The 27391-nt window shown below is 55.0% G+C and overlaps 1 protein-coding gene across 2 annotated transcripts in view; it reads left to right on the forward strand.

Moving 5' to 3' along the window:
• The window catches only part of LOC123349901, an 85738-nt gene that overhangs the window by 47846 nt on the left and 10501 nt on the right, over positions 1-27391 (forward strand). Inside the window, exons 1-4 of one of the 2 annotated variants that reach the window (XM_044988174.1) lie at positions 10991-11061; positions 12110-12154; positions 16004-16042; positions 16588-16878. In XM_044988174.1, coding sequence (XP_044844109.1) covers positions 10998-11061; positions 12110-12154; positions 16004-16042; positions 16588-16878 — 439 coding nt within the window. In that variant the 5' untranslated portion in view covers positions 10991-10997. Of the gene's footprint in view, positions 1-10990; positions 11062-12109; positions 12155-16003; positions 16043-16587; positions 16879-27391 lie in introns of those variants that run through there. The other variant, XM_044988175.1, reaches the window with a different exon arrangement.

Consider the following 27391-nt stretch of genomic DNA (forward strand, 5'->3'; position numbering starts at 1 on the left):
CCACCGACAGTCCCACTGACAGCTCTGACCCATTCCCCTTCCCAGGTGCTCTCCCTGCCCCCACCTTCTACCTGAGCCAGACATCCGCCTGGCCAGGGAACTCCGTGCTGCTGCAGTGCTCCGTGATCTCCCAGGCCCCAGCCACCCACATCTTCTTCTGTAAAGACGGGGAAGAGGTTTCATCCCAGATGGGCTCAGAGGAGAATGTCACCTACAGCTGGGACCATACAGTATCCAGGGGGAGCTCCGGGAATTACTCCTGCAGGTACGAGATCATGGACAGCAACAACCAGGTGACCAGATCCCAGCTCAGCCCTGCCCAGCACCTCAGCATCACTGGTAAGGGAGGTGATCAACGCAGCAAGTGCAATTGTCCATGCAGTGGAAGAGAGAGATTCCAGATGCAGATAGCTCAGTAACGGGGGTGTCAGGCAGAAGAAGTAAGTTGTTTTCTCTGAGTGCATCAGCCTCTTGTTGCAGACACAATGTTTGTTTTGTCTGTCGGTCACACAACTGTTAGTTAGCAGCAGTGGGTTGTTGGTTCCCAGGACTCCTGGGTTCTCTTCCTGGCTCTGGGAGCAGACTGTGGTTAGTATTAGAGGCAGCACAGCCAATCACACAAATCTGGCACATTCCCTCCTAAAGGCACCAAGACAAAGTGAATGAGACTGGGGTTTGCTATGTGAGAACCCTCCCCTCTATTGCCAGCACCACCTCAAGTGACCTTGTGCACCCTTCAGTATCCATACAAGGAGTGAATGCCAATTGTCACCTAAACTGCAGGGACATGAGCACTTGGATAGTACTAGGGGCTGTGAAGTGCACAGAGAAGTTAATAACACTCAGTGGATGAGCTGGGAGTAAAGCACAGGGTCTCCTGGCTAGTACCTGAGTGCCACCCCCTAGCTCGAGGACTCCTGGTGGGAAATGAGATGAGGTGGACGAGGCTTTCTTCCAGCAACTAACAGAAGTTGCTAGATCACAGGCCCTGGTTCTCATGGGTGACTTTAATCACCCCAATATCTGCTGGGAGAGCAATACAGCAGTGCACAGACAATCCAGGAAGTTTCTGGAAAGTGTAGGGGACAATTTCCTGGTGCAAGTGCTGGAGGAATCAACTAGGGGAAAAGCTCTTCTTGACCTGCTGCTCACATACAGGGAAGAAATAGTAGAGGAAGCAATAGTGGATGGGAACCTGGGAGGCAGTGACCATGAGATGGTCGAGTTCAGGATCCTGACAAAAGGAAGAAAGGAGAGCAGTAGAACAGAGACCCTGGACTTCAGAAAAGCAGACTTCGACTCCCTCAGGGAACTGATGGGCAAGGTCCCCTGGGAGAATAACATGACGGGGAAAGGAGTCGAGGAAAGCTGGCTGTATTTTAAAGAATCCTTATTGAGGTTGCAGGAACAAACCATCCCAATGTGTAGGAAGAAAAGTAAATATGGCAGGCGACCAGCTTGGCTTAACAGTGAAATCCTTGCTCATCTTAAAAACAAAAAAAACAGCTTACAAGAAGTGGAAGATTGGACAAATAACCAGGGAGGAGTATAAAAGTATTGCTCAGGCATTCAGGAGTGAAATTAGGAAGGCCAAATCACACTTGGAGTTGCAGCTAGCCGGAGATGTTAGGAGTAACAAGAAGGGTTTCTTCAGGTATGTTAGCAACAAGAAGAAAGTTAAGGAAAGTGTGGGCCCCTTGCTGAATGAGGGAGGGAACCTAGTGACAGAGGATGTGGAGAAAGCTAGTGTACTCAATGCTTTTTTTGCCTCTGTCTTCACAGACAAGGTCAGCTCCCAGACAGCTGCACTCTGCAGCACGGTATGGGGAGGAGGTGACCAGCTCTCTGTGGAGAAAGAAGTAGTTCGGGACGATTTAGAAAAGCTGGACGAGCACAAGTCCATGGGGCCGGATGCACCGCATCCGAGGGTGCTAAAGGAGTTGGCTGATGAGATTGCAGAGCCATTGGCCATTATCTTTGAAAAATCATGGCGATCGGGGGAGGTCCCGGATGACTGGAAAAAGCTAATGTAGTGCCCATCTTTAAAAAAGGGAAGAAGGAAGATCCAGGGAACTACAGGCCAGTCAGTCTCACCACAGTCCCTGGAAAAATCATGGAACAGGTCCTCAAGGAATCAATTCTGAACCACTTAAAGGAGGGGAAAGTGAAACAGTCAGCATGGATTCACCAAGGGCAAGTCATGCCTGACTAACCTAATTGCCTTCTATGATGAGATAACCGGCTCTGTGGATGAGGGGAAAGCAGTGGATGTGCTATTTCTGGACTTTAGCAAAGCTTTTGATACAGTCTCCCACAGTATTCTTGCCAGCAAGTTAAAGAAGTATGGGCTGGATGAATGGACGGTAAGGTAGATAGAAAACTGGCTAGATGGTCGGGCTCAACGGGAGTGATCAACGGTTCCATGTCTAGTTGGCAACCGATATCAAGTGGAGTGCCCCAAGGGTTGGTGCTGGGGCCGGTTTTGTTCAATATCTTCATTAACGATCTGGAGGATGGTGTGGACTGCACCCTTAGCAAGTTTGCAGATGACACTAAACTGGGAGGAGTGGTTGATACGCTGGAGGGTAGGGATAGGATACAGAGGGACCTAGACAAATTAGAGGATTGGGCCAAAAGAAATATGATGAGGTTCAACAAGGACAAGTGCAGAGTCCTGCACTTAGGATGGAAGAATCCCATGCACTGCTACAGACTAGGGACCGAATGGCTGGGCAGCAGTTCTGCAGAAAAGGACCTAGGGGTTATGGTGGACGAAAAGCTGAATATGAGTCAGCAGTGTGCCCTTGTTGCCAAGAAGGCTAATGGCATTTAGGGTTGTATAAGTAGGGGCATTTCCATCAGATCGAGGGACGTGATCATTCCCCTCTATTCAGCACTGGTGAGGCCTCATTTGGAGTACAGTGTCCAGTTTTGGGCCCCACACTAAGAAGGATGTGGATAAATTGGAGAGAGTCCAGCGGAGGGCAACAAAAATGATTAGGGGGCTGGAGCACATGACTTATGAGGAGAGGCTGAGGGAAGTGGAATTGTTTAGTCTGCGGAAGAGAAGAATGAGGGGGGATTTGATAGCTGCTTTCAACTACCTGAAAGGGGGTTCCAAAGAGGATGGATCTAGACTGTTCTCAGTGGTAGAAGATGACAGAACAAGGAGTAATGGTCTCAAGTTGCAGAGGGGGAGGTTTAGGTTGGACATTAGGAAAAACTTTTTCACTAGTAGGGTGGTGAATCACTGGAATGGGTTACCTAGGGAGGTGGCGGAATCTCCTTCCTTAGAGGTTTTTAAGGTCAGGCTTGACAAAGCCCTGGCTGGGATGATTTAGTTGGGTTTGGTCCTGCTTTGAGCAGGGGGTTGGACTAGATGACCTGCTGAGGTCCCTTCTAACCCTGAGATTCTATGATTCTATGATTCTATGAAATGCAGGCCCCACACACAACCCTTACACAGGTGGGAGAGGGCTGCCAAAAGCCTGTGAAGTGCGTGACACTTGGCAGGTCTGACAGAGCCAGGGGGGCCCCTTTTGGGCAGTTTCCATTCGGGGAACAGTCATGTCCCATTTGACTGGTGCAGGGGGCTGGGCTCAGCCATTGCATCCGTGTTTCTCACACACTGAGCGTCACCTGAGAGGCCCAGATGCTCCTTGTCCCCATTGCACAGGCCAGGCGAGCAGCAGTGGAGAGAAGTCAGACCCCACAGCTCACAGAGACGCTCTTGTGACAGACCCTGGGGATCCGAGCCCGGCTCTGTCCCCTCAGCTCTCCTCTCGCAGAATAGAGAGCTTGGGTCAAACTCACCCCTGGGGTAACTCCTCTGCCTGCAGCACTTACACCACGGGCAGACCCAGGGACCAGCTCCTCAGCTGGTGTAAACTGGCAGAGCCCTATGGACTGCAATTGAGGGATGCCAAGTTACATCAGCTGGGGATCTGGCCCATTGATTTCAGCAGAGTGATGCTAATTCACACCCAGTGGTGATCTGGCCCCAGTGGCTGGTAGAACCGCTCTGTCTGTTGCTGGGAGGCGCGTCCCTGCGGAGGCTGCAGGCGTCTCTCCCACACGGTGCGATTCTCTTTGCCCTTGTCCCACAGGCAGCGACAGCAGCAGTGGAGGAGGGGAGGAGCCGACCCCCACAGGTAACGGGCTCTTGCTCTGTCACACCCTGATTATCAGAGCCCGGCTCTGTGCCCCCAGCTCTGACCTCAGGGCATAAAGTCTGGGACAAACTGATCCCGGTGTGAGTAACTCCTTGGTCTGCAGCACAGTCACCCTGGATTGTCATGGAGTGTGGGGGGGGAGACAAGGCCCTGCACCCCTGGCTTCCTTTGGTTCACTGCGACTCTCAGCCAGCCAGTGAAACAGAAGGTTTATTTAGGCGACAGGAGCACAGTCCAAGACAGGTCTTGCAGGTACAGATAACAGGACCCCCTCAGTTAGGCCCATCTTGGGGGGGCCAGGGAGGTCACAGCCTCATTGAGAGGCCAGAGCCCCATCTGGGCTCCCTCCATTTTCCCAGCCAGCTCCAAACTGAAATTCCCTCCAGCCCTCTCACTCAGCCTCACCCGGCTCCTCCGCCAGCCTTTGTCCAGGTTCCCAGTAGAGGGTATTACCTGGCCTCCAACCCCCCTCCTGGGTACTCATGTTACATGGTCAGGTATCCTCCCTCAAGGAAAGTCTCCCATCCCCAATGCAGACAGTCCCAGCAAAACTCCCCTGCAACCTTCCCAGGTCTATACTCCCCGCTCAGTATTCAAAGAACACATGAAGAACATTCCTACTTCATCACATGTTCTGTGCTAATTCCTAGCAGGTTGGGAGGAAACAACCTAGAGCCCTGATTGCCCACAAATCCTCTTCAATGGGGAGAAATAGAAATTAGTAGAAGCATGAGAGCACTGGGCCAGATTCTCAGCTGGTATGAATGGGCATCACTCCACTGGAGTCTGCCATGCCCCAGATCTAACATCCTGCCTGGTTTGCTGCTTCAGCAACACACAAATCAGGATTTTTTTTCTGGCTACTAAAGGCAGTTTTTGTCCCTGCAGAGGGACCTCAGAAAAGGGCAGATTTTATCTCCAGCACTAACCACACGGCACCTTTCTGTTCCCAGCGCTGAGTCCCAGCAGCCAGGAGATCTGCTCAGCTCCCGGTGAGTCCGTCTGTCTGTCTTTTCATCCCAGACACACTCACCCCTCTAGATATCATGCCAGAGGGGTTTGTGTTGAAAGAAAAGGCTTCCCGCTACAGCAGTTTATTATTAATTATATTTTTTACTGTGGTCCCCAGATGCCCCTCTCAGGGATCAGGGCCCCATTGCGCCAGGTGCTGCACACCACTATGTGAAGCTCTGGTCCCTGCCCCCAAAGTGCCGACAGTCTCAGATCTGATGTTATCTCCCTGGTACCCAGCAGTGCTGAAAAAACAGCCTGACCCAGAGACAATGAGCAGACCCCGCAGCCCTGGAGCAGGCAGAGTACGTCTAAACTGTAATTTGATGCTCGCCACTGGCTCGTGCTGTGCAAACAACCCCATAGCCTGAACCGTGCCAGCCTGAGTCTGCTGGCACGGGCCAGCCACAGGTTTTTAATTGCAGTGTAGACATATCCTTAGCAGCTACAACCTGCTTCCACAGCAACCAACTTTCTTTGGCAAAGTGCTCCCTGGATCCACCTGAAATAGGCACCACATTAACAGCTCTGACCCATTCCCCTTCCCAGGTGCTCTCCCTGCCCCCACCCTCTACCTGAGCCAGACGTCCGCTCAGCCGGGGAACTCTGTGCTGCTGCAGTGCTCCGTGATCTCCCAGGCCTCAGACACCCACATCATCTTCTGTAAAGATGGGGAGGAGGTTTGGTCCCAGGCAGGCTTGGAGGAGAATGTCACCTACAGCTGGGACCATACAGTATCCAGGGGTAGCTCCGGGAATTACTCCTGCGCGTACGAGATCATGGACAGCGACCACCAGGTGACCAGATCCCAGCTCAGCCCTGCCCAGCACCTCAGCATCACTGGTAAGGGCCAAGCGAGCAGGGCCGGCTTTAGGCCTATTCTATCAATTCCCCTGAATTGGGCCCCGCGCCTAAGAGGGCCCCACGCCCAGTGAGAATCCCTTCCCTGGCTAGATGTGCATTTTTAATTTTTACTAACCCGGCGGCGCTCTGGGTCTTCGGCGGCACTTCGATGGCAGGTACTTCACTTGCTCCGGGTCTTCAGTGGCACTTCGGCGGCGGGTCCTTCAGTGCCGCCAAAGACCTGGAGTGAGCGAAGGACCCGCCGGCAAAGTGCTGCCGAAGACTCGGAGCAGCGCTCGGTGAGTACAAGCACCACATGGTTTTTTGGGTTTTTTTTAAGTCATCCCTGCCGGGGCCCTGTCGAAACTGTTTGAATTGGGCCCCACACTTCCTAAAGCCGTCCCTGCAGGCGAGAAGCAGTGGAGAGGAGTCAGACCCCACAGCTCACGGAGATGCTCTTGAGCCAGACTCCAGGGATCCAAGCCCGGCTCTGTCTCCCCCACTCTCCACACGCTGCATAGAGACTTTGGGGCAAACTCACCCCTGGGGTAACTCCTCTGCCTGCAGCAGTTACACCGGGGGAGACCCAGCTCTCTGCAGTGAAACCCGGCCTGCGCAGAGGGGCCAGCCCCAGGGCCAGGCAGCACTTAACTCCCCTGAACCCTCAGCACTGGGTGTGAGCAGGGCCTAGGCCTGGTGCTGCCCCAGGCACAAGGGCGGCTGGGGAATGTCACCCATGCACACAGCCTATCACACAACCCGCTCTGCCCACCAGGCGAGCCCCGGGCTGTCTGAAGGGTGCAGGGGTCTCCCGCACATACAGATCCCTGAAGGTGCTCCACAGACAAGAGTGACATAGGGGCTGGGATCTTCCTGAGGCATTTTAATTCTCGCGGAGCTTTGACAAGAGTGACAGGTCCCAGGGATCAGTGAAATGTTGGTTTGTTGAATGGACGGAGACGTCCTCGCTGAGTCTGCAGTGGGGAAACTCAGTGTGAAACTCAGAGCAAGAGAGAGAGTCCAGGGACCAGCTTCTCGGCTGGTGTAAACTGGCAGAGGCCTATGGAATAATAACACAAGAACTAGGGGTCACCAAATGAAATGAAAAGGCAGCAGGTTTAAAACAAACACAAGGAAATATTTCTTCACCCAACACACAGTCAACCTTGCCAGAGGATCTTATGAAAGTCAAGACACTAACCGGGTTCAAAAAAGAACAAGATAAGTTCATGGAGGATACGGCCTTCAATTGCTATTAGCCAGGATGGGCAGGGAGGGTGACCCTAGCCTCTGTTTGCCAGAAGCTGGGAATGGACAACTGGGGACGGATCACTGAATGAATTGCCCTGGTCTGTTCATTCCCTCTGAAGCACCTGGCATTGGCCACTGTGGGAAGACAGGTTACTGGACTAGATGGACTGACCCAGTATGGCCGTTCTTATGACTCCAATGGTGGGGACCTGGTCCATTGACTCTAGCAGAGTGATTCTGATTTACACCAGATGGGGATCTGGCCCATTGACTCCAGCAGGGTGATGCTGATTTACACCAGCTGGGGATCTGGCCCCAGTGGCTGGCAGAACCGCTCTGTCTGTCGCTGGGAGGCGCGTCCCTGCAGAGGCTGCAGGCGTCTCTCCCACACGGTGCGATTCTCTTTGCCCTTGTCCCACAGGCAGCATGAACAGCAGCGGAGGAGCAGAGGAGCCGACCCCCACAGGTAACGGGCTCCTGCTCTGTCACACCCTGATTATCAGAGCCCGGCTCTGTGCCCCCAGCTCTGACCTCAGGGCATAAAGCCTGGGCCACACTCTCCACGGGGTGGGTAACTCCTAGGCCTGCAGTGCAGTCACCCCCGGCTGGGCTGGGCTCTGCCGGTGCAATTCCCCCAGGGCAGAGGGGCAGCACAGCCCCCGGCATCACTTAGGTACCACTTCCACCCTCTCCTGAGCCCACAGCAGGTGCCAAGGCCTTGTGCTGCTCCTGTGCCCAGGGCAGGGTCAGGGCTGTTCTGGGCAAAGGGAGGAGCCTCCTCAACAGCAGAGGCGGCTCTATGTGTTTTGCCGCCCCAAGCATGGTAGGCAGGCAGCTTTCGGCAGTGCGCCTGCAGGAGGTCCGCCGGTCCCGCACCTTCGGCGTACCTGCCACTGAATTACCGCCGAAGCCGCGGGACCGGCGACCCACACAGGCATGCCACTGAAGGCAGCCTGACTGCCACTCTCACGACGACCGGCAAGCCGCCCCCCTTCCCCCCACCCCCCGTGGCTTGCCGCCCCAGGCACGTGCTTGGCGCGCTGGTGCCCGGAGCCGCCCCTGCCCAACAGCCTCCAACATTTAGGCCTCCCATCAGGGGAACATGTCCCCCTGCACATGCTCCCCCCTTAGAGCTAGCTCCCCCGATCCTCTGAGCTCCCCCAATCATACCCTGAACATCTAAGCACCCTGCTAATTTTCATCTTCTGATCTCTGAAAAACATCCCTCAAAAACAGCCTCCAATCCATTCCCCAAACTTCTGAAACCCCCGCCTATCCCCAACATCTGATCTCCCCCAACCATGTGTTCCCCCATCATCCAGCGAATATTTCAGCTCCCCGACCATCCCCTGAACATCTGAGCTCCCCCAAACCTCCCCTGTCCAGCTGCTCTGCAGAGCTGACTCCATCCCAGGGTGAAATGTGCCCAGACACCATCCCACGAAAATCTGTTTCTGCATCAATTACTCTGCAAAGTTGTTCTGCAAAACTGCTCTGCCTTGTGCTCCTGACAGATTTCCCTTGAGGCCCTGGGCTGTTTGGCTTCTGTTCACAAGACTTTCTTCTTTCCAACATATTTTTTTGTGTGGTTCCCCCACTTGCTTAGTCACACTGATTCCAGCTCCCCGCATGCTCAGAGGTCACTTCTGGATGGTCTTTATTCACTGCCTTGTGTTCTTCCCCGTCCGGCAGTGACCTGGTGCCCGTCTCTCAGCAGGGGCAGCAGAATGAGCAGGGAAGCAGAAGGGATCAGGATGGGAGAAGGGACCTGGTGCCCGTTTCTCAGCAGGGACAGCAGGAGCCCAGAATGGGGAGCGGGGACAGTCAGGGCAGAAGTGGCTGGAGCTGGGGATGGAGGACAGGGCAGGGACAGACTGTGCAGATTCCTGGCTGCTGTTCTCTGGGGCACAAATTCACCCCTGTGCAGAGGCTCCCACATGAAGCTCAGACCCCATTTATATCCCCTTAACACCAGAGGGTGAATTTCTCCCTAGGGGAGCTGGGTTCTTCACACCCAGGATTGGAGACCAGGGTGGAGGCAAAAGGGTCAGGCTCATCTGAGATCTCAGGCCCCACAATGATCTTTCACTCTGGCCCAGTTGTGTCTTTAGCCAGGGGGCTGTCTCAGTCCCCAGGCAGTCAGATGGGACAGGAGGTGTTTCCTCAATGATCTTATAAGCCTCAAATATGCAAACTAGGCCCCTTCAGTTCTCAGTCTTGCAGCCCTACATAGGGCATGGCCAGGGCAGGGAACGGGGCGGCACACGGCAGGAAACAGTGACAACTATCAGACCCAAGGAGGGGACAGAACAGGTCAGAGAGAGGCTGAAGCGACTCTGCGACTCTGCTGCCTGAGCCCTGCAAACCCCAAGGACTGGAAGAGGGGCTGGCTGGCGTGTCCTACCAAGGGGAGCAGACCTGGACAGATCGGAGTAGAGAGAGACCAGAGTCTCCTTTCTGCTGAATTCAGAGAGGGCAAAGGGGGCAGGTGGCATCTGGGAGCGACTGTGGATTGTCCCCTCCTAACCTTGTCAGGAGCAGAAGCCACTGGGCTGTTTCCATCCTGATCAATTCTCCCCACCGCCCTGATGCTCCCATCTCTGTGCCTCTTGCTGCCCGGTGAGTATCTGGGAACCCTGTACTAATTCATAGCAGGTTGGGAGGAAACAGAACCGAGAGCAGCCCCTGGCTCTGATTGTCCACAAATCCTCTTCAGTGGGGAGAAATGGAAACCAGTGTAAGCACTGAGTGTGAGAGCTAATGGGCCAGATCCCCAGCTGGTGTAAATCAGTGTAGCTCCACTGGAGTCAATGCTGGTTTATGCCAGCTGAGGGTCTGGCCCTCTAGAGAGCTGAAGGGAAAGTCGGTCCCAGCTCAGCCAAGGTCTGTGTGCGCGAGGAACCTGCCCTGCCCCAGATCTAATGTCCTGCCTGGTTTGCTTCTTCACCAAAACATGAATCAGGAATGTTTTTCCTATCTATTAAAGGCAGTTTTTGTTCCTGCAGAGGGACCTCAGAAAACGGGGGGATTTTATCTCCAGCACTAACCACATGGCACCTTTCTGTTCCCAGCGCTGAGTCCCAGCAGCCAGGAGATCTGCTCAGCTCCTGGTGAGTCCGTCCGTTTGTCTGTCCCCAGACACACTCACCCCTCTCTCTATCCATCCTGCCAGAGTGGTCTGTATTGATAGAAAAGGTTTTCCACTACAGCAGTTTATTATTAATTATATTTCTTACTATGGTCCCGATATGCCCCACTCAGGGATCAGGGCTACATCATGCCAGGTGCTGCACACCCCTATGTGAAGCTCTGATCCCTGCCCCCGAAGAGTCAGCTGGCACGGGCCAGCCATGGGTTTTTAAATTGCATTATAGATGTACCCTTAGCAGCTACAATCTCCTTCCACAGCAACCAACTTTCTTTGGCAAACTGCTCCCTGGATCCACCTGAAATAGGCACCACGTTAACAGCTCTGACCCATTCCCCTTCCCAGGTGCTCTGCCTGCCCCCACCCTCTACCTGAGCCAGACGTCAGCCCGGCTGGGGGTCTCCGTGTGGCTCCACTGCTCCGTGATCTCCCAGGTCCCAGCCACCCACATCATCTTCTGTAAAGATGGGGAGGAGGTTTGGTCCCAGACGGGTTCGGAGAACGTGACCTACAGCTGGGACCATGCAGTATCCAGGGGTAGCTCTGGGAATTACTCCTGCGCATATGAGATCATGGACAGCGACAGCCGGGTGACCAGATCCCAGCTCAGCCCTGCCCAGCACCTCAACATCACTGGTAAGGGCCAGGCGAGCAGCAGTGGAGAGGAGTCAGACCCCACAGCTCACCCCTCAGCACTGGGCGTGAGCAGGGCCTAGGCCTGGTGCTACCCCAGGCACAGGGGCGGCTGGGGAATGTCGCCCATGCACACAGCCTATCACACAACCCGCTCTGCCCACCACGCGACCCCCAGGCTGTCTGAAGGGTGCAGGGGTCTCCAGCACATTCAGGTCCCCGAGGGTGCTCCACAGTCAAGCACATCTGATTGGGGGACAGAGAAATCCTGGCTCAGAGTTTCCTGGGGCATTTTCACCCTCGCGGAGCTTTGACAAGAGTGACAGGTCCCAGGGATCAATGAAATGGTGATTTGTTAAATGGACAGTGACGTCCTCGCTGTGTCTGCAGTGGGGAAAGTCAATGTGACACTAAGAGCAAGAGAGAGAGTCCAGGGATGAGCTCCTTGGCTGGTGTAAACTGGCAGAGCCCAATGGACTAATAACACAAGAACTAGGGGTCACCAAATGAAATGAAAAGGCAGCAAGTTTAAAACAAACAACAGGAAATATTTCTTCATCCAACACACAGTCAACCTGTGGAACTCCTTGCCAGAGGATCCTATGAAAGTCAAGACACTAACAGGGTTCAAAAAAGAACAAGATAAGTTCATGGAGGATACGTCCTTCAATTGCTATTAGCCAGGATGGGCAGGGAGGGTTTCCCTAGCCTCTTTTTCCCAGAAGCTGGGAATGGCCAACAGGGGGCGGATCACTGAATGAATTGCCCTGGTCTGTTCATTCCCTCTGAAGCACCTGGCATTGGCCACTGTGGGAAGAAGGATACTGGACTAAATGGACTGACCCAGTATGACCGTTCTTATGTTCTTATGACTCCAATGGTGGGGATCTGGTCCATTGACTCTTAGCAGAGTGATGCTGATTTACTCCTGCTGGGGATCTGGCCCCAGTGGCTGGTAAAACCGCTCTGTCTGTCGCTGGGAGGCGCGTCCCTGCGGAGGCTGCTGGCGTCTCTCCCACACAGTGCGATTCTCTTTCCCCTTGTCCCACAGGCAGCGCGAGCAGAAGCAAAGGAGGGGAGGAATCGACACACACAGGTAAGGGGCTATTGCTCTGTCACACCCTGATTATCGGAGCCCGGCTCTGTGCCCCCAGCTCTAAAGTCTGGGCCAAGCTCACTTTGGGGTGAGTAACTCCTCGGCCTGCAGCGCAGTCACCCCTGATGAACTGGTCTCTGCCAGTGCAATTCCCCCAGGGCAGAGGGGCAGCACAACCTACGTCCACCCTCTCCTGAGGACACAGCTGGTGCCAAGGCCTCGTGATGCCTCTGTGCCCAGGGTGGTGTCACCCCCGTGGTGAACTGCCGGCCACACTGGAGAGGGGCGATAGGGTCTGGGCTGCTGTGTCTGTCACTGGCTCGTGTGAGGCGTTTGCACCAAGTCCTGGTGCAGCCTGAGCAAACCTGGGCTGTTCCCTGCTCCTCCGACCCCTCAGGGCAGTGCTGGGCAAAGGGAGGAGCCGCTGCAACAGCCTCCATCACAGGCCTCCCGTGATGGGAATGTGCCCCCCTGCCCAGCTGCTCTGCCGAGTTGACTCCATCCCAATGGTGACATGTGCCCAGCCACCATCCCAGGACAATCCACTTCTGCATCAATTATACCCTGCAAAGTTGCTCTGAAAAACTGCTCTGCCTTGTGCTGCTGACAGATTTCCCTTGAGGCCCTCAGCTGCTTGGCTTCACACTCGGGTGTTAACGTCTATTCGCAAGACTTCCTTTCTTTCCCACATTTGTTTGGCCTTTTGCCCGAGTTCCACCACTTGCTTAGTCACACTGATTCTGGCTCCCACCTGCTCAGAGGTCACCTCTGGATGCTCTTTCTCAACTGCCTTGTGTTCTTCCCCGTCCGGCCGTGCCCCGGTACCCGCCTCCCAGCAGGGACAGCAGACGCCTCAGGAACCCAGAATGGGGAGCGGGGACAGTCAGGGCAGGATGAGCAGAAGTGGCTGGAGCTGGGTGTGGAGGACGGGGCAGTGATGACTAAGCAGGTGGGGAAGGCAGGTTCAGTCCCACGGTCGGTGTTCTCTGAGGCTGAAATTCACCCTGTAGAGAGGGTCCTACACAGGGCCCACCCCCTATTTATTTCTCACTTAATTCCAGAGGGTGAATTACCCCCTGGGGGAGCTGGGTCCTTCTCACCAGGGACTGGAGACCAGGGTGGAGGCAAAAGGTTCGGGCTCATCCAACATCTCAGGCCCCGCAGTCACCCAGTGACCTTTCACCCTGGCCCAGCTGTGCCTTTAGCCAGGGGGCTGTCTCGGTCCCCAGGCAGTAGGATGGGATGGGAGGCATTTCCTCAGTGACATTTTAGACTCAAACAAGCAAACCAGGCCCCTTCGGTTCTCAATCTTCCAGCCCTAAATAGAGATGCTGTAGCAAGGGCAGGAAAGAGGGGGTGGTGATGACTACGAGACCCAAGGAGGAGACAAAGGAGGACAGACAGAGGCTGCAGCATCTCTGCTGCCTGAGCCCTGCAGATCCATGGGGGCCTGGGAGCAAGGGCGATGGGTGACCCACCGGCTTGGGGAGGCTAGCCTCTGACTGGCCCGCCCCCTCTGCCTGAGGCCCCACCTTTCCTGACCCCCTTCCCCACCCGAGTCCAGAGCTCCCCCTCCCTGTGGCCATCAGCCACCCCCACCCCAGCAAGCTGGGCAGGCGGCACATGGCCCTCCCAGCTGCCAAGTGCCAGGCAGGTGGCAAGTGGTGCCCCTAGCCCCATTGCCCTCAGCCAACCCTCAGCACAGGGTGGGCAGCATCAGCAGCCCCCGCCCCACTGAGCGCTGGGTGGCATGGCCCTGGCACCTGGGAGCCCTCCAGCGCTGAGCATCCCCAGCCACCCCAAGTCCCGACTGCAGCGACCCCAGCCCCAGCTCCAGTCCCAGCATGCGACACATCCTGCCTGCCTGGGGCCAAGTGGGAAGGGCAAACAGGAGCAGGACTTCCGGGTGGAGGATGGGCGGGGCCACGCCCGGCTGTTTGGGGAGGAACAGCCTCTCCCAGCCTGCAGTACGCGCCGCCCATGGCTGGCTGGAGCATCCAACCCTGGGGAGCAGACAGGGGCAGATCGGAGCAGAGAGAGAGACTGGAGCTTCCCTTCTGCTGAACTCAGACAGGGCAGAGGGGGCTGTTGGGAGCAGGAGCGACTGTGGATTGTCGCCTCCTGACCCCATAAGGAGCAAAAGTAGATGCTGAGCCGTTTCCATCCCTTACGGTTCCCCCACAGCCCTGATGATCTTGTCTCTGTGTGTTGTATCCTTCGGGGCAACAGTTTTAGGAAGAAATCACTGGAGACACAGAGATCTGTAAACCTGGGAGCAGCCATTTATTGCCACACACTGAACTAACCAAAAACCAGCCAAAACTGTCTGGGCTATCCCCTAATAATCTAACTCAGTTGCCATAGCAACACAAGAGTCTATTACCATGACAACCAAATACACAACATTATCACTCCTGCTTCCCAGTGTTGCCGGCACAGAGGCCCGAGGACAGCAACAGTGGTTCGTTGCCCGGTGTGCTTCGCTCCAATAAACACACCAAGGTGGAGAAGCAGACAAAGTTTATTTGAGATCTCAAAGCTTGTGCAAGGAGACAGAGGTGTCTCAAATCAAGCACACACATACAAGCAGCTTTCTCTCTTTATACATGATTTCAGCTAAGCATTCTCATTACCCCCACTACCCTCCCTTCTTGCCCCTCCTGTCTATTCCCATGTAACAAATACATTATAAAGTAGCAATTACACGAAGCAGGTTAAATCATTCTTGGCAGCAAACAATTCATCTCGTTAGTGACTTTTTCTTCAACTGTTATCTTGTTTTACTTTCCTTGATCTGTTATTCTGCCCCCTCTTAGCCAGGTGCAAGCAGGCCTCATCATTATCTCCTGGCAGTATCAGGGTTGAGCTAGCTGTTGCACATTCCATTCTCGGTTACTGGCCTGCTAGGTCGATTAGAGTTTAAACATGGAGGCACTCTGGTCAGACATGGAGTGACTTTAGTTCATTCAGGCCTACTACAGAAAGGCTTCATTGACACTGTGGTTTTCCACCCTCCTGAGTTACCTAGAGTCATGCCTAATGACACCAACACCAGTGAGTATCCGGGACCCCTGTGCTAATTCGTAGCAGGTTGGGAGGAAACAGAACCGAGAGCAGCTCCGGCCCAGATTCTCGGCAAATCCTCTTTAGTGGGAGAGAAATGGGAAACAGTGTAAACACTGAGTGTGAGAGCTACTGGGCCAGATCCCCAGCTGGTGTAAATCAGTGTAGCGCCACTGGAGTCAATGCTGGTTTACGACAGCTGAGGATCTGGCCCTCTAGGTCAACAGGTCCCAGCCAGGGATCCAGGGCCCTTTGGGGGCGGTGAGCAGGTTTCAGGGGGGCCACCAAGCAGGGCCAGCATTAGACGCGCTGGGTCCCAGGGAGAACGTTGAAGCCTCACTCTATGGGGCTGATGCCCAGGGCCCTGAACCCCGCCACCCAGCGATGAAACCAAAGCTTGAGCAATGTAGCTTTGTGGGGGCCCCAGACAGTCACCCTGCTTCTTACCCCCTGACGCCGGCCCTGGCTTTTATATGCAGAAAACTAGTTATTGTGGCACAGGTGGGCCATGGAGTTTTTATAGCATGTGAGGGGGGCCTCAGAGAGAGCCCCTGCTCTAGAGAGCTGAAGGAAAAGGCAGTTCCCAGCTCAGCCAAGGTCTGTGTGTGTGAGGAACCTGCCATGCCCCAGAGCTAACGTCCTGCCTGGTTTGCTTCTTCACCGACACACAAATCAGGAATTAATTTCCCTGTCTATTAAAGGCAGCTTTTGTCCCTCAAGAGGGATCTCAGACGAGGGAGAGATTTTATCTCCAGCACTAACCACACGTCACCTTTCTGTTCCCAGCACTGAGTCCCAGCAGCCAGGAGATCTGCTCAGCTCCCGGTGAGTCCATCTGTCTGTCTGTCCCCACATACACTCATGCCAGAAGGGTTTGTATTTATAGAAAAGGCTTCCAGCTACAGAAGATTATTATTATTACGATTACTGTGGCCCCAGATGCCCTCTCAGGGATCAGGGCCCCATGGCGCCAGGTGCTGCACCCCCCATGTGATGCTCTCGTCCCAGCTCCCGAAGAGCTGACAGTCTCAGATCTATCATTATCCCCCCGGTACCCAGCTGTGCTGAAATAAGAGCCTGCTCCAGACACATTGCACAGACCCTGCAGCAGGTAGAGTGCATCTACACTGCAGTTAGACGCCCACAGCTGGCTTGTGCTGTGCAAACAGCCCCATAGCCCAAGCCCCACCATCCTGAGTCAGCTGGCATGGGTCAGTCATGGGGATTTGATTGCAGTGTAGACATACTCTGAGCAGCTGTAAGCTGTTTCCACAGTAACCAGCTTCCCTTGGCAAACTGCTCCCTGGCTCCCCCCCAAACGGGCACCACCAACAGCCCCACTGACAGTTCTGACCCATTTCCCTTCCCAGGCCCTCACCGTGCCCCTACCCTCTACCTGAACCAGATGTCAGCCCAGCCAGGGGACTCTGTGCTGCTCCAGTGCTCCGTGTTCTCCCGGGTCCTGGCCACCCGCGTCGTCTTCTGCAAGGACGGGGAAGAGATTTCATCACAGAAAGGCTCAGAGAAGGTCATCTACAGCTGGAACCATACAGTATCCAGGGGCAGCTCCGGGAATTACTCCTGCGGGTATAAGACCAAGAACAGAGACAACTGGGCAAGCAGATCCCAGCTCAGCCCTGCCAAGAAGTTCAGCATCACTGGTAAGAGTGATGAACAGCAGAGCGAGTACAATCGTTCATACAATGGCTGAGAGAGAATCCAGAGACACATAGCTGAGTGGCAGGGTGATGGGCAGAAGTAGGTTGTTATCCTCCATGTGCACCAGTCCCTAGATGGAGACATTGCACCTGCTTTGTATGTGTGTCACTCAATTGTTAGTGAGACGGGATGGGGACATTGGTTCCCAGGACTCCTGGGTTCTCTTCCTGACTCTGGGAGCGGACTGTGGGTAGAGTTAAGGGCAGCACAGCCAAGCACATAAATCTGGCACATTCCCTCTGAAGGCAGTGAAAGAAACTAGATGGGACTGGGGTTTGCTGAATTCAATACTTTTGCCGTATTCCCAGCACTGCCTCAAGTGACCATCTGTCACCACATTGATCTGTACAAGGAGTGAATGACAGTTTCACCTGTACCATAGAGGCAGCACCTGGGGCGGTGAAGAGCACAGAGAAGTGAATAACACTCAGTGGAAGAGCTGGGCCTAGATTGCAGGGTCTCCTGGCTTGTAGCTGAGAGTCACCCCCGGGGTCCAGGACACCGAGTGAGGAGTCCAGGCCCACACCCACAGCTTCTATGCAGGGTGACAGGGCTGCCAAATGCCCATGATGTGTGTGACACTTGGCAGGTCTGACAGAGCCAGGGGGAGCCCCTTTGAGGAGGTTTCCATTCGGGGAACAATCATGTCCCATTTGACTGGTGCAGGGGGCTGGGCTCAGCCATCGCAGCCGCGTTTCTCACACACTGAGTGTCACCTGGAAGCTCTGACAGGCCCAGATGCTCCTTGTCCCCATTGCACAGGCCAGGCGAGCAGCAGTGGAGAGGAGTCAGACCCCACAGCTCACAGAGACGCTTTTGTGACAGACCCTGGGTATCTGAGCCCGGCTCTGTCCCCACAGCTCTCCCCTCGCTGCATAGAGACTTTGGGCCAAACTCACCCCTGGGGTAACTCCTCTGCCTGCAGCACTTACCCCAAGGGGAGACCCAGGTCTCAGGAGTGAAACCCGGCCTGTGCAGAGGGGTCAGCCCCAGGGCCAGGCAGCACTTAACTCCCCTGAACCCTCAGCACTGGGCCTGAGCAGGGCCTAGGCCTGGTGCTGCTCCAGGCACAGGGGCGGCTGGGGAATGTCTCCCGTGCACACAGCCTATCACACAACTCGCTCTGCCCACCAGGCGAGCCCTGGGCTGTCTGCAGGGTGCAGGGGTCTCCGGCACGTTCAGGTCCCCGAGGGTGCTCCACAGAGAAGTGCGTCTGACTCGGGGGGCAGGGAAATCCTGTCTCAGGGCTTCCTGGGGCATTTTCAGCCCCGTGGAGCTTCAACCTCAGTGACAGGTGCCGGGGATCAGTGAAATGTTGGTTTGTTAAATGGACAGTGACATCCTCCCTGAGTCTGCAGTGGGGAAACTCAGTGTGATACTCAGCGCAAGAGAGAGAGTCCAGGGACCAGCTCCTTCGCTGGTGTAAACTGGCAGAGCCCTATGGACTCCACTGGAGGGATGCTGATTTACACCAGCTGGGAATCTGGCCCCAGTGACTCCAGCAGGGTGATGCTGATTTACACCTGCTCGGAATCTCACCCCTGTGGCTGGCAGAACCGCTCTGTCTGTCGCTGGGAGGCGCGTCCCTGCGGACGCTGCAGGCGTCTCTCCCACACGGTGCGATTCTCTTTGCCCTTGTCCCACAGGCAGCGCGAGCAGCAGCGGAGGAGGGGCGGAGCCGACCCGCACAGGTAACGGGCTATTGCTCTGTCACACCCTGATTATCAGAGCCCGGCTCTGTGCCCCCAGCTCTGGCCTCAGGGCATAAAGTCTGGGCCAATCTCACCCCACGGTGGGTAACTCCTCAGCCTGCTGCACAGTCACCCCCAATGGGCTGGGCTCTGTGGGTGCAATTCCCCCAGGGCAGAGGGGCAGCAGAGCCCCTGGCATCACTTACATCCCATGTCCACCCTCTCCTGAGCACACAGCTGGTGCCAAGGCTCGTGCTGCCCCTGTGCCCAGGGTGGGTCACCCCCGCGGTGAACTACCAGCCACACTGGAGAGGGCTGAGAGGGCCTGGGCTTCTATGTCTGTCACTGGCTCTTGTGGGGCCTTTGCAGAGAGTCCCAGTGCAGCCTGAGCAAACTGGGGCCGTTCCCTGCTCTTCCGACCCCTGAGGGCTGTGCTGGGCAAAGGGTGGACCCTCCCCAACAGTCTCCATCGCTTAGACCTCCTGTCGGGGGAACGTGCCCCCTGCAGCATGATCCCACCTTAGATCTAGGCCTCTGGGAGCTCACACGGGGTCCCTGTTACACCGCAGCTGCCCTGTATCAGCTGCCCTGTGGCACTGCAGTCCCACCCACTGCTTTGCAGACGTCACCGCATCCCTTTCCATGTTGCAGGGCCGGTCATGTCCCCTGCCATCTGGGCCGCCCGCTGTGTCCTGGTCCTGCTCCTCCTGGTGTCTGCGCCCGTCATCACCTTCGTGCTGGAGAAACGGGGCCTGCCCGAGCCTGCGGGGCTGCATGGGGGAAGCAGCTGCATCCTGCGGGGAGAGGGACTGGGAGTGGGGAAACCCCATTAAAAAGTCATGAGCAGGGGTGATACCAGTGACCAGCTCTGAGAGGGATGTTGGGGACACACCATTGGTCAGTGCTGCACAATAGGCCCCTGCGGTAACAGTTTTTGCCCAGGTAACTCCTCCAGCCTCCTTCAGTCCCCCTCCCTCCCCCGATCAGGGACGTTGTCAGCCACTCTGCCCTGCAGCCTGCAGACCTCTGCACACCACCAGCCAGGCCAGGGCCACACCGAGCTTTGCCAGATCTTAGCCCTGCCATGAGCAGTCCCAGCCAGACAGCCCAGCCCAGCTCCTTCCTTCTGTGCAAATAATCCCTCCTGCAGAGAGGCTGTATGATTAGGGGTTAAGGCTGGGCTCATGGTTAAGGCACCAAGGTGACACTTCTGGGAGATTGGGGGTCATGTCCCAGCTCTGCTACAGAGTCCTTGGGCCTGTTACTTCATCTCTCTGGGCCTCAGCTCCCATCTGTGAAATGGGGATAATAATTCTGCCTTGTCTCAGGGGAGAATTTCCAAAGCCCCTAAGGGATTTAGGAGCACAAGTGTGTGACTGTGCTCTGTGCCCAGTGCCTTGTGCTCTTAAGTCCCTCACATGCTTTTGAAAATCCCTCCCTTAAGGTATGTCTACACTACAAAATTAGGTCGATTTTATAGAAGTCAATTTTTTAGAATTCAATTTTATACAGTTTATTGCGTATGTCCACCCTAAGCGCATTAAGTTGGAAGAGTGTAGTAGCCTCACTACCGCGGCTAGCATCAACTTGCAGAGCGGTGCACTGTGGGTAGCTATCCCACACTTCCCGCAGTCTCCACTGCACATTAGAATTCTGGGTTAAGCTCCCAATGCCTGATGGGCAAAAACTTTGTCATGGGTGGTTTTGGGTACATGTCGTCAGGCCCCCCCTCCCTCCCTCCTTTCATGAAAGCAACAGCAGACAATCATTTTGCACCTTTTTTCCGGGGTCCTGTCCGCCAGACCTGCTCAGCCCGCTGCCTGCCTGGATGATCAAAACCCCAGACCATCGGCGGGCTGAGCTGGGCTGGTGGACAGAGCCTCAGGCTGGCAGCAGGCTGAGCGACTCAGCCTGCTGGCAGTCTGGGGCTCCGTCCGCCGGCTCCTGCCAGCCGAGGTCCCTCTCAGCCCCGCTCAGCTGGCAGACCTCAGTGAGGTCAATCAGGGGTGCCTGGACAGACATGGCTATCCTCCTCCTAGAGGAAGAAAGTGACTCCAGGTCATTCTCTTCTTTAAGTTTCGTCTCATGGAGATTCAGTCCTGCCTGGAATATCATGCGAGCTGGAGGCTTCTGCCTCAGGCTGCTCTCCCAGCCAGCAGCACCACGCGGTCGCACCTACCCCAGCCTACCCCTTGCTCCCATGGCTCATGAAGCCTGGACAGTAGTAAGGAGCAGTTCAGCTTGTGGAATGACAAATCCAGAATGAAGGATTGCACTCTGTGGGCTTCGTTGAGGTTATTTCAGAATCCTAGATAGCATTTAGTCCCTATAAAAGGCTTCATGAAAATTTTCCCCCGCCTCTAACAAAAATGTTAATTTATCGGAGCAGCAAAAAGGGTAAGGAACCCGGGACTATAACTTAGCGAGAGCTTCCATATTATTTAATTCGTAATTGATATAATTCAAAGTAAAATTTCACAGCGTGTTCTGTTCTAAGACTAAAAATGCAGGAGGGGAGTCAGAAAAAAGGAACAGTGATATGCTTCCACCCAGTTTTGAACCAGGCCATTTCACATGTTAGGTGAACATGATAACTGCTACACTACAGGGCTTCTCTTTTTTTGTGACAGACTTTGCCAAATGCAGAGGAATATTTTCTCTAGCTACAGAAGCTACCTAATGCAATGTCTATATCTATGGCCTTCCTAAGCAGTCATGCCCCCACCCAAAGCTGACACAGCAACCTGGCTCGGGCAGCATCGCTAGCGAGGCATGATACTTTTGCCGTTAAGCAAACACAGCGATTCTTTCCTGGCCTCTGCCACTGAATACCTCCATGCGTTATGCTGTGCCCTATCAGTGTGGGAGGACTGCATGAGCTCGGAAAACATGTCATCGCAAGTGCGTTTTTTCGCCTTCTAATCTGTGGTAAACTCAGGGACGGAGATGATAGGGGGAACGTAGAAACATTCTGGGGGGACTGCATGGTCACCTGTACTGCTGAGTGCTGCTGAGTTCGCCATGCTGGCCAAACAGGAAATGAAATTCAAAAGTTCCCGGGGCTTTTCCTGTCTACCTGGCTAGTGCATCTGAGTTCAAAGTGCTGTCCAGAGTGGTCACAATGGAGCACGCTGGGATAGCTTCTGGAGGCCAATACCATTGAGTTGCGTCCACACTACCCCAAATTCGACCCGGCAATGTCGATTTCAGCACTAATCCCCTCATCAGGGAGGAGTACAGAAATCAATTTTAAGAGCCGTTTAAGTCAACAAAAATGGCTTAGTCGTGTGGACGGGTGCAGGGTTAAATTGATCTAATGCTGCTAAATTCGACCTAAACTCGTAGTGTAGATCAGGGCTTAGAATGTGAACTCTTCCAGGCAGGGACTGTTTCTCACTAAGGGTTTGTCTGCACAGGGAAATAGACCAGCAGAACCACACTGGTGTAATTAAACTACTACAGTCATCCTGGGATAACTCCCTGTGGGGACACTCTTATTCCAGAATCAGAGAGAGAGCTTTGGTGACATGAGCTAAACTGGTTTCAAAGTGACATGAGCTAAACTGGACAAAGTCCCTTGTACACTGGAATGAGAGTGTCCCCACGGGGAGTTATCCTGTGATAGCTGTAGTGGGTAAGTTAGACTAGTCTAGTTCTGCTGGTCTATTTTCCCCTGCAGAGCAACCCTTGGTGTCTGCAGCACCCAGCGCAAAGGGGCCCTGACCTTGGCTGGGGTCTCTGGTGGGTCCTGTTATATAAATAATAATGACAAAATGCAATCGGGGCTCAGTGGTGCTGGACAAGGAGACAAGGAACAAGGTCTCTGTTCCTGCTTTGATATTCTGTACCTGAGCTGGCTTTTCTTCTGACTCCAGTGGAGCCTTGGGATTCAGCTGTTAGACTGAGCTCTGTGGGGCAGGAGCTGTCATCTGCTCTGTTTTTACAGCACCCAGCACAACGGAGCCCTGACCCGGTCAGTCTCTAGGTGTTTCCACAATAGAAACGTTACCTCATAACAATGCAGAGTGTCTGAGTGAAAGGTTAGTTATTTCGGTTTCTCTTATTAGTTTCCTTGATGTTTATTTTCTGATCAGTGTAAAGTTCCTGTCATGTGAGTCACAGGATGACTGGCCAGAGAACAATGCCTGGGGTTAATCTGTGGATGGGTGTGGGGGCGTTTGCCATCACTGGAAGGGCACATGGCCCCTTGGATGTCTCACATCTGCCCTGTCCAGCTATGATCAGGGCCCCAGAATGCCAGGCATTGCACAAAGAGTGGGAGATTGTCCCTGTCCCAGCTGAGATCAGGGCCCCATCACACTAGTGCTGCAAAGACATATAGTGGGAGATAGACCCAGCTGAGCCTGAGATCAAGGCCACGTTGTACCAGGTGCTGCACAGACAGAGAGTGGGAGGTAACCCCTGTCCCAGCTGAGACCCAGGGCCCCATTGTGCCAGGTGCTGCACACACACAGAATGGGACTAGCCCTGCCCCAAAGAGCTCACTGTCTAAACAGACCCACACAGGGTGGGAAACAGAAGGAGCGGGTTCCCCTTGTACAGCTGGGGAGCTGAGACACAGATGTTCTGATCTACAGCGGGATTTAGGCATCTCTGTGAACCACAAAACCTCTCCTCAGCAGCTGCCACTCTCTACATTTAAACTACGTCATCTCTGTCTCCGCCATCTTGGATTTGCTAAACGTAAACTGTCGTTCATTTCAACTTATTTGGAGCCTTACTCTTAAAACTAATGACTGTTTTATGAAAATCAAAGTGTCCCGATACTGTCACCGTCGTAATTATGTCACTTGGGAGAGCTGGAATTTTTGTGGTATTTAAACCCTTTCCGAGGTTTTTCTGCGAGCCTCTGTTAAGGTGCTGCAAGGTATCTCCGAACATTCAGAGCAAAAATCTCTTGCTACAGGCGGAGCTCGGAGCCGGGAGGCGTGATCAGAGGCTACTTGGCTCCACCCAAAGGGAGGCAGTGATCTCTCTAGTGGGTAGGGTGGGCAGGATGTGGGAGACCCCTGGCTCAAGTCCCTTCTCTGCATGATGGAGAGAAGGGATTTGAATAGGAATCTGCCCCCTATCAGCTAAGTGCCCTAATCCATTTGGCAAAAGTTTGCCTGGCTTCAGGAGAGAGCTCCTGGCTTTGGATCGCAAAATAGGCACCAAAGTCCCTGAGAGGGACACGGTTTAGGACAACCCCCTCTTGTTGGCATCCCCCTTTAGATAGCTTAGCCGGCCTCCACCTAGCTCACTCCCATTCTCAGGTGCCCATAGAGCTGGGAGGGAGGGAGCCCAGGGCTGGCATAGCAGCGGGGCTGTCTTTGAGGTGCATCGTCAGAGCTGCATAGAGAGACGAGGCCTGGAAAGGCAGGACGGGAGGTGCCCAAATCCAGCATGGAAAATTGGGGGAGCTAATGGCCAGGAAACCAATCAGGTTCCTTAGCAATGACTAAGGCTCAAGAGAAACAACTGTAAACTCCTATAGAGCCGGAAGAGAGCGAGACCCTGTCCATAGAATTCCAGAGCAGGACTCTACCACCTTATTTACTTCAGACCATTTCTCCAGTCTCTCCAGATCATTTTGAATTTTAATCCCATCCTCCAAAGCACTTGCAAGCCCTCCCAGCTTGGTATCATCTGTAAACTTTATGTGTGTTCTCTCTATGCCATGATCTAAATCACTGATGAAGCTATTGAACAGAACCAGACCCAGAACTGATCCCTGTGGGACCCCACTCGATATGTCCCTCCAACTTGATTGTGAACCATTGATAACTACTCTCTGGGAACAGTTTTCCAACCAGTTACGCACCCACCTTATAGTAGCTCCACCTAGGCTATGAATGTCACTCGCTAAGCAGTGGGCAGTGATGCCAAAGCCCTGGGAAAGTCTGAGGCGATGGGAAGAGACGGTCGTGTTTGGTGCTTTGCACTGCGATTACAGAATTACAGATACGGTTCTCCGTGCATCTTTAGTGCTTGAAAACACAGCTGCTCAGATCAGTTTAGACTCCTTGTTTCTATTTAGTTTCACTCGAGATGAACTCACTGATAAGCTGGTCTGGAGGGTGAGCGCCTTAGAGCTCGTGTGGGGACAAAGCTGGGAGGAAAGATAACCCAGAGGCTGCAGCAGCCGTGAGGTGCTCTGCTGCCCAGTGAAATCCCTCGGTGCTGAGATCCCTAAGACCTCGGCTAAGAGGCAGAACCTTGAACCATGGCCTTGCAGCGAGTGGCAGAAGTGGCAGCAAAGGCAGTGAGCAGCAACCAACCGTGAGTGGGGTGCGGCGGAGGGCCAGAGGGATCTCTGTCCATTGGACTTTCACACCACGAGGTGGGAAACTGAGGCAAAGGACACTGCCCAAGACACCGTGAGGCGGGTGTTTCACTTATTGTCTCTTTTCTATTGGTTACTTACTTTTGAGTCGTTGTAATGCTTGTGAGTGGGGAAGTTTTGCCTCTTTGAAATGCCCAGGGGTGGGGTTTAGTTTTCCCAGGTTACCGGGCAGGGTCTCGAGCCAGTTCTGTTTTCTGATATTAAGAGGAACCCCTAGATATGGAACCCAGTCCTTTGTTGCTGCTGACACCGCCTGGCCGAAGGGTGCAAAGTAAATCCGCTAGGACTTTGGCTAAGGGTTTTGCCTGCGTGTTGTTATTACTTATTTGTTGAGGCCCTGACCACAAGGTGCAAGGTGCTGCACAAACTGAGAGCAGCAGGAGGGATTGGAATCCAGGGAAGGCATGACATTGTGTGGGTCTCTCGTTGGGCCCGGCTTGTCACGGGGTGAGTGGAGGTTTGGCCGAAGGTGACCTGGGAACAGCTCTGGCCTGTTCTCACGCCCCACTCCATTGCTGCTCGGAGCAGAGCTCCCCGTTTCCGGTCTGGCTGCGGTTCGGCAAGCGGATCGCGTGGGAATGGAGGGGACAAAGAGCAGCGACTACAGCACCAGCAGAGCGAGCGTGTGGCTGCAGGGATCTGGCCCCAGCCTGCTATTTCTGCACCGGACACTGCTACCGTGCAAGCTGCTGCCTGCGGGAACGGGCTCCCACCTGGGGATACGGCCTGCAGCAGCCACAGCCAGGGGTGTTGTGAGCTCACAGGCCAAGGCTGTGGCTTCAAGCAGAGCAGGGGCCCACGTGCATCTGAGCCACGACTATAAGTAGCTCCCTGCACACGGGGCTGGGCTGGATGCGGCTTTGGCTCCTGCATTTGCACTTTGCTGCAGCTTCAGCCCTCTCGTTGCGTGAGCTGAGCCTGGTACTTCCAGTCAGCCGGCAGCCTCCTTTATTCCAGGGCTGCCCATGAGCAGCCGATGGGAGCAGCCCCCCTCTCCCCCAGGGCCACAGGACCTCGCCCCCCAGGCGCAGCTGCAGCAGAGACCGTCATGCTCAGCTGGAGACATTGAGCTGCTTGCTACAGTTCAGACACTGGCCATTCGCTCCTGTGCGCTGATGGGCTGTGAAAGACAGGCCCAGCCCCCGGGGAGCTCTGGGTATGCAGCCCCCGGCGCAAGGGGCGGGGGCCTGCTCTCAGCTGGGCCCCGCTGCCCCCGTGCTCCACCAATGGGAACAGAGCGGGCAGGATCCAGGCCTGCCCACACCTGGGAAATAGCCAGCCCTGCCGGGGAGGTGTCACAGCCTCGGCCAGACCAGGTGTCTGCAACCTGGCAGGGAGCATGAGGTGGGGTGGCCGCTCCCTGCACCCAGGCTCAGCCACACACAGGCCTCCTGGCCACCCCCAGGGAACCTTCAGGATCTTCTCAGCCCCAGGTGCCGGGGCTAAGTGCGGGCCCTACAACTCCTGCCATGAGCCTTGCACCCCAGGAGGCTGGTCCATCACCACATACTGCCCCCTGCCCAATAGCTCTCGCCAGCTGAGTCACCCCGGGGATGGAGACTCAGCGTGAGGTGCTTTGCGGCTGAGGTGCCACCAGAGGCTCAGGGGTGCATGAGCCCCACCTGCCCAGCACCCACTGACACACACAGAACCGCTAATACACTGAGACCCACACACATGCACCTGACACAGCCCAGACCAACCCAACGTAATACAGCACACACAGACCCACACACCCAACACGCCCAGACCCACTGACTGACAGACACACTGACTCTCCTAACGCACACAAAGCCCCACACACACCCGCTCGCTCAGACTCACCGACACCCACCAAACCAACACCCTACATCAGGGGTGGGCAACTTTTTGGCCTGAGGGCTTCCAAAACTACAGAGAGCCGGGTAGGGAAGTCTGTGCCTCCCTAAACAGCCTGGCCCCTACCCCCTATCCACTCCCTCCCACTTCCCACCCCCTGACTGCCCCCCTCAGAACTCTCCACCCATCCAACCCCCCCCCCCGCTCCTTGTCCCCTAACCACCTCCTCTTGGGACCCCCCTGCCCCTAACAGCCCCCACGGCAAGCTGAGGCTGTGGGGGGGGCAGTGGGAGAGGGGCTGAGGGGCGAGCCTCCCTGGCCTGGAGCTCAAGGGCCAGGCAGGCTGGTCCTGCAGGCCGGATGTGGCCCACGGGCCATAGTTTGCCCACCTCTGCCCTACATGCACCATTAACACTCATCCTCACCTAGCCAACCTGACACACCCACAGTGTAACTGATGCTGCCTGGGTCTGCTGAGAGCCTGAGCCTGTTCCTGAGAGAGGAGGAGTCACCCATCTCTGGGAGAAAGAGGAGCTGCCCCAAGTGTGACTGATATAGTGACACTGCTTGGGTCTGCTGAGAGCCTGAGCCTGTCGCTGT

The sequence above is a fragment of the Mauremys mutica genome, chromosome 15 (assembly GCF_020497125.1).
Source record: "Mauremys mutica isolate MM-2020 ecotype Southern chromosome 15, ASM2049712v1, whole genome shotgun sequence".
In the NCBI taxonomy this organism is placed as follows: Eukaryota; Metazoa; Chordata; order Testudines; family Geoemydidae; genus Mauremys; species Mauremys mutica.